The sequence below is a fragment of the Ambystoma mexicanum genome, chromosome 9 (genome assembly GCF_040938575.1).
Source record: "Ambystoma mexicanum isolate Mex_15411 chromosome 9, UKY_AmexF1_1, whole genome shotgun sequence".
NCBI lineage: Eukaryota > Metazoa > Chordata > Amphibia > Caudata > Ambystomatidae > Ambystoma > Ambystoma mexicanum.
Genome location: NC_090931.1, coordinates 603,195,597 through 603,204,046, shown reverse-complemented (window position 1 = coordinate 603,204,046; position 8,450 = coordinate 603,195,597). Strand labels below are relative to the sequence as shown.

Below are 8,450 nucleotides of genomic sequence, written 5' to 3'. Positions count from 1 at the left end.
TGAAGTAATGCTTTCAATTTTTTTTAAAAGGTGTCTTTTCCAAATTTAGAACATGCTTTGTAAAGTAAAACAACTATTTGGCTTCATATGTTCGGCTTTGGCTGAATACATGACGTACTATTACGCTGAATACATAATATTCTATTCGGTAGACCCCTATGATATGATACGATATGGCATTTATTATGTGCCTCTATACAAGCGTTTCTAGGTGCTTGTGTACAGGTGCGTTATAAATGCCATATCATATCATATGGGTTTACTGAATAGAATATTTAGTATTTGGCGTAATAGTACGTCATACGTGATACTATCTAGCCGATTCACTGGGATTTCCTTATGGGATCCGCTTGCGTATAGCAGTTTCCTAAGGAAGATTGTGCTCTGCAAATCAATTGATTTACTTAACAAAATGTTTGTATCCCTTGAATCACACATGTTTATATCTATCCCTGTCTTTTTCCTGCCTATCTCCTTTTGTTCACATCTTTAATGTCTTCTCTGTTTTACTGGCATTGTTCTTTATCTTCTATCCCTCTGTCATTTCTAGGATTGCTTCTATGTAGTTACCTCTGTAGATATCTTGCGCTTTCTTTATAGTGTGGCTTTTCTATTTGTGTCTACAACTTGTGCTCTCTCTGTAATTGATCACTTCTTTTTCTCATTCATCTCTTTTCACCTTGTAGCCCTTCCACGCTTTACTTCCCTTTCCTGTCACTTGACTACCGTTGTTCCAAGGGATGAACAATTCTCCTCCATTCATCCTTCGAATAAAACACAAGAGATCAGATTGTTTTGGACCATGCGTGTTTATTTCCTTCATGCCAAGAAGTACAAAAACTGAACATAAAAATCCCCCTTTTACAGACGTATCACTTTACTGTGCCAAAAGTGGACAAGTTAGTGGCATATAAGGAGTGGAAGGATTTTTGCGATCTCCTGACATGTTCATGCTATTGTATTTGCAAAAAACTGTTCATAAAAATATTTCACTCAGTACATTTGGGTTTGGCTACAGAACCCGGTGATACAGTCACATGCAGGTTTGGAGTTTGAGAAGAACTTGCACGGGGACGTGCATGGGATTCTGGGAATGGGGTGCTCATTACTAGACCACCTTCTAGGTGCTGCTTCCTAGGTACTTTTTAGATGAGTAGGATTCCATACTGGCAAATTTGCAGATGTTGCTAATTAGCTGTTTCCAACTGGGAAACCCTAAGCTGCAAGCACTGTTCCCAGAGACTTTGGGATGTGTTTGAACATCTCATACACAGACCTTGGTGGAATGATTCCATGGTTCACTGTTCTCAACTGTACAGGTCATGTTTCTAGATGGCGTTTTCTATGGCACTAATGAACATGGGATGGGTGTGTGGAGGTTAAGTGTCTGGCAGAGTTATGGGTGTGTCAGGAAAGCAGGCTAATACTACCTGGCAGAACCGTCTTGGCAACATTGTGGTATTCCTCTGCAGGCCAGTCCATTAGCTAATATATGTTCAGTACAAATGATATATGTTTTAGGTATTAGTAGTGAATGAGCTTCAGGACAGGTGTCAGGGTCTTAGGGACCTCTCTGATACTGATGGCTTGAGGCCTCACGATTCAGTTTAATGGCATGCTGATAACCTTGCAAAATAATGTTAACTCATGTATTGACGGTGCTCTCGGACATCACAACACAGCTCTGTGATGTCACAGTTCATTTAATGTGCATCTTCGTAACATTCTGCGGCATCACAATAAGGCTGTATTACTTCAAAATACTGTTATCCTATTTTTCATATTGTTATATTTTTGTTTTTATGAAAGGTTTTATAATTAAACCATGGCACAGCAAAAAAAAAAACACTGAAATGCTCATCGATGAGTTCTGTGACATCACAACCGAATTTGATCATCAGAAAATATGGATCGGTCTTGCTAGAACTCAGATGTTTTACTCTTCCAAAGAGGTGTTCATTTAGTTTGTTTTGCTTTCAGTCTCCAATGTTCTTAGTTTTGTAATTGACCAATATGTTGCTGACATATACACTCAGGAGGTGCACGTCAGGGTCCCCATAATGCTTGAAGGTAGTTGTATAGTCTCTGCTCTACAGAGTATTTTGTACGTAGATAATACAATGGGCGGAATACATACATGTAAGTAGCATGGGTGACATTTATATTGCCCACATACGTTATGTCTGCGTGTGGGTGGTTTAGCCATTGGCAATTATTTAAATAAACCCGGACAAATTGGGAGGAACGTGTTTCCTTTTTTTTGTAAGGAAGTTATCATAACATGTTCTTTGAATCGTTGGGGGAATAACATTTCATGGCCCTTGGATTGCAACATCAAGAGCACTGCGACTGAGATATATAAATAATCATAACTATTATGAATAATTATTAATAGGGTATTTATTGAGCGCAGATTTTGCTTTGGGGCACACTCATAGGGGGGGAGAACAAAGTTAGGGAGCAGAGAAACAAGGACGTGGGGTTTCTAACAACAGGGGAGGGAGGGCAATTTTCAGCAAGGGGTCTACAAGCAACCAGGGGAGGAAACAGTGGGGATCAGATCACCCATGGTGGGGTATGGTTGGGGAGTGGACGGTGTATTGACCTTGGTGCTAGGGGCGAGTCAGTCCTGTTGGCCCAACTGTTGTTGGAGTGACAGTAGAACCCCAAAGAAAGTGTAAACAATAGTAGAAAAGCCATGTTCCTTTCCCGAGATCTTTCACATGTAGCCTATCAAGCTTAGTCTCCAGGAGGCTGTGTACTTTCACATGTAGCCTATCAAGCTTAGTCTCCAGGAGGCTGTGTACTTTCACATGTAGCCTATCAAGCTTAGTCTCCAGGAGGCTGTGTACTTTCACATGTAGCCTATCAAGCTTAGTCTCCAGGAGGCTGTGTACTTTCACATGTAGCCTATCAAGCTTAGTCTCCAGGAGGCTGTGTACTTTCACATGTAGCCTATCAAGCTTAGTCTCCAGGAGGCTGTGTACTTTCACATGTAGCCTATCAAGCTTAGTCTCCAGGAGGCTGTGTACTTTCACATGTAGCCTATCAAGCTTAGTCTCCAGGAGGCTGTGTACTTTCACATGTAGCCTATCAAGCTTAGTCTCCAGGAGGCTGTGTACCTTCACATGTTTCTCGCTGCTGGTTATGTTACCCCTTAGCCTACTCATTTGTGTACTAAGACAATCTCATGGATTTCTGGTGAACATACAGTGTTCTCTGTTGATTGCTCCAAAGTGGATGGCGGTTCAATTGATTACATCAGTTTGTTGCGCGACAATCATTCATTGGATATTCCTGCCAATTTGGGCAATGCATATGCAAATGCATGTGTGATTTTGAGTGTATAAACATTTAGTCACCGGTAAACTGTATTTTAAAAATCTTTTCACTGGAGAATAAAATTTAAAAAAAAGAGTAGGAAAGCTGCCCGCCTCAATCGCGCCTCTCTCACAGCGCAGGCAAATACATTAACTTGAAATTGCACTTAGGGTTTTACAGAGTCCCCATATAAGGGAAACGGAACACTGTACTCAAATATAAAAACATTATTTAAAAGAAAAGTATATTGTAACAACATTTAGGGACAACAGCAAAATTAAAGTAAAGTGCCTTACCATGAACACAACCTACTTCTTTCAAACCTCTGTGGGCCCTATTTTGTGTAAATTGGCCCTTTGGCCTACCACACAAAATTAAGAGGCCATTTCCCCGCAATGCCCGGAAAGTCATGAGGGCCACATTAGATTGCACATGGAGAACGCCCAGAGTGGTGGTGAGTACTGGAGGCAAGATTTCACAGAGCAGCAATGTATTTGTTAGAGACAGAGAGCCATGAATCAGGGTTTGTGTCGGCAGTGCAAAGTCACTTTTCAGCAGTGCAAATTCACTTTGAACCGGGCAAATATTCCATGAATCGAGCCCAGAGGGCTTTTGGCAAATTTTGTATTTCCGTTGTCACGGTGCACTGACAAAAGGAGACACAGACCTCTCCCTATCATGAGATAGAAATACCCAGCCTTAACAGAGCAGCAGCTTTTGTGGAGTCTACTAAGATCACAGTTGGGGAGGTATTCGAAATGGGTACCAGGGAGGCAGCAGAAGCGACACTGAGGATCATTTAAAAAACAAAAAATATAGTTGCAGGAAGAGACTACACAGGCCTGATTTATAACCCGTTTTCCAGTGGCCTTTTCCAAATAAGAAAAGGATTTGTAAATCCTGGCCCTACGTATGTTTGCACTTTTGTGCAATTCAGTTAACTCTTTGCGCATTTCATAATTTGTATTCATAGTTGCCAACATGACCCATTCCAATCTGTAGGTGCTTATTCAGTCCTGTTTTTTTTCTTTGCATTCTGAGACTTGTAGTTCCACGTTTCCCATTTTAAAACACAGACTACAAGTCCCAGAATGCAAAGAAAAAACCGGCACTTGCTAAGCGCGTGCAGATTGGAATGGGTCATGTTGGCAACTATGTTTGTATTACGAAGGGCAAAAAAGTGTCGAAACAGATTTATGCATGGCAGGCAGAATTTGCAATGGATTCCAGTGGGATCTGCCAACTTCTGGCAATTGCTGGAAACCGGCAGAGTCCATTGCCTTTACACCAGCATGGAAAAAGTTAGAACTGTTTTTTTTCTTTTTTAATACAGAGTGGGGTTGCATGGCGAGCACAGTGATTTCATTCCTTGCCACCAGTCTGCCTACAAAAACCACAAAAATGGTCGGGGCGAAAAAAGTGTTTTTATGATACACATAGTGTGCCCGTTTTCTTCACCATTATTGTGCTCCTGCATAAAACGAAGCCCAATGTCTTCTGGTGCATAGATTGTGTACCTAAGAAAGAGGCCACGGGGGTCAGGTGTTGTACATGGTCTAGTGTACACGACCAGATGGCATCAAAATGTGCTTCATTACCATCGTGGTAGCAGAAAATAATGTTTTCCAAATTGTGTGTTTTCTCATTTAAGATTGGTGTATATGAAAATAACCCAATTAAAAAGCTCTTGTATGCAACTTGCCCATCTCATGTCTCAGAATATCCCTGAGCTGCATTTGCCACTGGCAGTATTGTAGGTGCCTACCTGTTGGGAAAGGCCTCATGTTTGCCGAGGAAAATGGCATCCTATTTTACTGTACAGTAAAATGGCCGCATTGGACTCTCTTTATTTACCACACTAGACAACACGTCTCTATATTTCAGCGTTGCTTATTTCCCCTGTCCCAAGCATTTCTCTTTAGAGGAGTACCAAACGTCGTAGTATGTGTCGGGAGGGGCAGGAACCTTAATATATTGAGCATTTGCCTTTCATTTGAAATGTCTCTATCTTTGGCAAATTATTCTGACCAACCCTGGATTGCGCAATTGTATGGCACCAACTCCAGGCCATGAGGGCCGGAAACCTGATGGGATTTCAGGATATCCCTCATTAATATTAATGAGCAGAAATGTGCATACATTTAGAATCATTGTATGCAAATGTATCTCATGAATATTGATGAGGGGTATCCTGAAAATCTGACATGGATCCGGCTTTTGAGGCCTGGAGTTGGGCAACCCTGTTTGACCAGCTGGTTTTAGTGACTGCCTGAGTATCCAAAGTGCACTTTGTGCACATGCTCACATGTTTTCATTGTGCCTATAGACTGCTTTATCATTTTTTCTCTCTCATACCAAAGCACGGTTGTAGCTACTAAAAATACAATTCCTACAAACTTCAACCTTTCCTTTTTAAAGTGCAAAGACATATGTGTCTTTCCTCTTAGCTTTGTGTAGATTTCTTTCAGAGGTTTTTGTAATCATTGAGATGTGATTGTGTTCTGAAAGGTTTGTATTGGATAAATGGAAGCACACATTTTATTTGATTTTTTCCTACATTTTAAATGCAAGTGTGAAAGGTTTTGTGTACACCAAATCACACTAAAATGAATAAAATAATATATGTGTTATCCGCACTCGGGGATACGCTGCTCCTTTTCATTGATTTTCTAATCTACCGAAACATTGGCCCACGTTCCCCATCCTTGTGAAGGAAGCATTCACAGTTATGTTAAAAGCAGAGGCCGTGAAGGTCTTCAGTATGTAGGCACACAAGTCAGTGTGGTGCCCGCTTAGGTGGGATAGTAGGCACACCTGTTTCTAAAGAGGTGGAGTTAATACCTCTTCACCCTCTTTACATAAGGTGCGTCGCATCAGTTGAATGCCTTTCATTTGACCCACTGCATATGCTGTAATGTTATGACCAATTGTACCAGTCTTAATATCAGTACTAGGCCTTGTAGTATTCATAATGTGCCATTGAATGCTACTATTCCGGTGCCCTTGTAACTAAGCTCTTACAAGTAACAGCGCCTCAATGCCCTTGGTCTGTTTGCGCGCTAGATAAATATAAATAAATACCAGGAAACACAACTGGCGATCGGATAGCAGATGCCGTTGTCATAAAGGTCAATTCAAGGATTTGCCAATGACTGTCTGTGGGACACTTAACAATTTCCAAATTACTCCAGGTGGTTAGTAAATTTCCTTTTAGTTAGCTTGTCTTGCTTTGTGCCCATCACCAAGAACCCTGAGATTGGTTTCCTATGCGTTGCATCTTGTACTTTAGCATGTGCCTTGTCACCCCGTCACTCTATATCAGGGTTGTCCAACTCTGGCCCTTGAGAGCCAGAATCCTGACAGGTTTTCAGGATATCCCTCATTAATATTCATGAGGAAAAATGTGCATACATTTTGAATCGTTGTATGCAAATTTATCTCATGAATATTAATTAGAGGCATCCTGAAAACCTGACATGGATCCACCCCTCAAGGCCTGGAATTGGACAACCCTGCAGTCTATACTTTGACATCAGCCCCTCAAAGCTCGTGGCTCCTGCAACACTTTTTCCAAGCTACACCAGCTTTTCCTTCGCACCTAGTTCCTCTTGGCACGTGCTTCTCTTCCAGCCTATTTATTATTCTGTGCATTGTATATGTCAAACCATGAACTCTGCCACATTAGAACAGCAAAAGAAATGCATTCAGAATCCGAACAGCATGCAAATGGTCACTTTTTTTCCATAAAAATACAAAACAGTCCACTTTTGAAGTATATAGCTGAAGAAAGCGTCATTGCAAACAGCAGGGGAACAAAAGTCAATGTTTTTTTTTATCTTTGCAGCCATTATTTTAATTTGTACATGTCCGCTTTTTCCCCATCAAAAAAATGGTTGCTACAAACTGTGCATAATGAAACATAATAACTATTGTCAGAAATTCCTTGGAATTTGTTCTGTTCCAGAATTCATCACCGCACGGCGCTTTTCCTTTCACATCCTTGAGGGTCTTCATTTTTTCACCTTAATCTTACGCTTGTACCAGTAGGGCATGTCCTACTGTGTTCCTCTTTTTTTTTTTTAGGATTCTTCCTTGCCAATCTCAACATGTCTTCCTCTTCGCCAATCTCCGACTGCGTGAGCTGCGTCACATTTTGACTGGGTAAGAAATCAATCCTCGAATAGGCTGAGAGATACTGCATGCGAATCGACGTATCTCCAGCTGAGCCGCTCTCACCCCGGCGAGGCCTCCTCGTTCCTTTGGTGACTGTGTAAAAAGGGAGGGCTCTCTTGCAATGAATTTTAAAAACTGTGAAGGCGCGTAGATAATCTTTCAATGCTCTTCGGTCCCATCGGATCAGCCATTAGTGTAAAACTGAAATGCAAAGAATCAACAATCAGAAGAAGCCAGGTGGAAATTAGAGTGACTTTTATGGTGTCTCATCTTGGGAAGGTTTTGCGCTTATACCATTTAGTCCATCAGAGTGCATTCTGAGCGCGGGCATAAGGGCATTTAATAATTGCTTGGGATTGCGCGCTTATACCATTAGAGTGCATTCTGAGCGCTGGCATAAGGGCATTTAATAATTGTTTGGGATTGCGCGCTTATACCATTAGAGTGCATTCTGAGCGCGGGCATAAGGGCATTTAATAATTGTTTGGGATTGCGCGCTTATACCATTAGAGTGCATTCTGAGCGCTGGCATAAGGGCATTTAATAATTGTTTGGGAGTGTGCGCTTATACCATTAGAGTGCATTCTGAGCGTGGGCATAAGGGCATTTAATAATTGTTTGGGATTGCGCGCTTATACCATTAGAGCGCATTCTGAGCGTGGGCATAAGGGCATTTAATAATTGTTTGGGATTGCGCGCTTATACCATTAGAGCGCATTCTGAGCGAGGGCATAAGGGCATTTAATAATTGTTTGGGATTGCGCGCTTATACCATTAGAGTGCATTCTGAGCGCTGGCATAAGGGCATTTAATAATTGTTTGGGAGTGTGCGCTTATACCATTAGAGTGCATTCTGAGCGAGGGCATAAGGGCATTTAATAATTGTTTGGGATTGCGCGCTTATACCATTAGAGTGCATTCTGAGCGCTGGCATAAGGGCATTTAATAATTGTTTG

General features: G+C 41.5%; 1 protein-coding gene across 1 annotated transcript in view; it reads right to left on the bottom strand.

Moving 5' to 3' along the window:
• Positions 1 to 790: 790 nt before the first annotated feature.
• The window catches only part of LOC138488342 (trafficking regulator of GLUT4 1), a 201,848-nt gene continuing 194,188 nt past the window's right edge, over positions 791 to 8,450 (bottom strand). Inside the window, exon 3 of the mRNA XM_069615241.1 lies at positions 791 to 7,695. Coding sequence (XP_069471342.1) covers positions 7,685 to 7,695 — 11 coding nt within the window. The 3' untranslated portion in view covers positions 791 to 7,684. The remainder of the gene's footprint in view (positions 7,696 to 8,450) is intronic.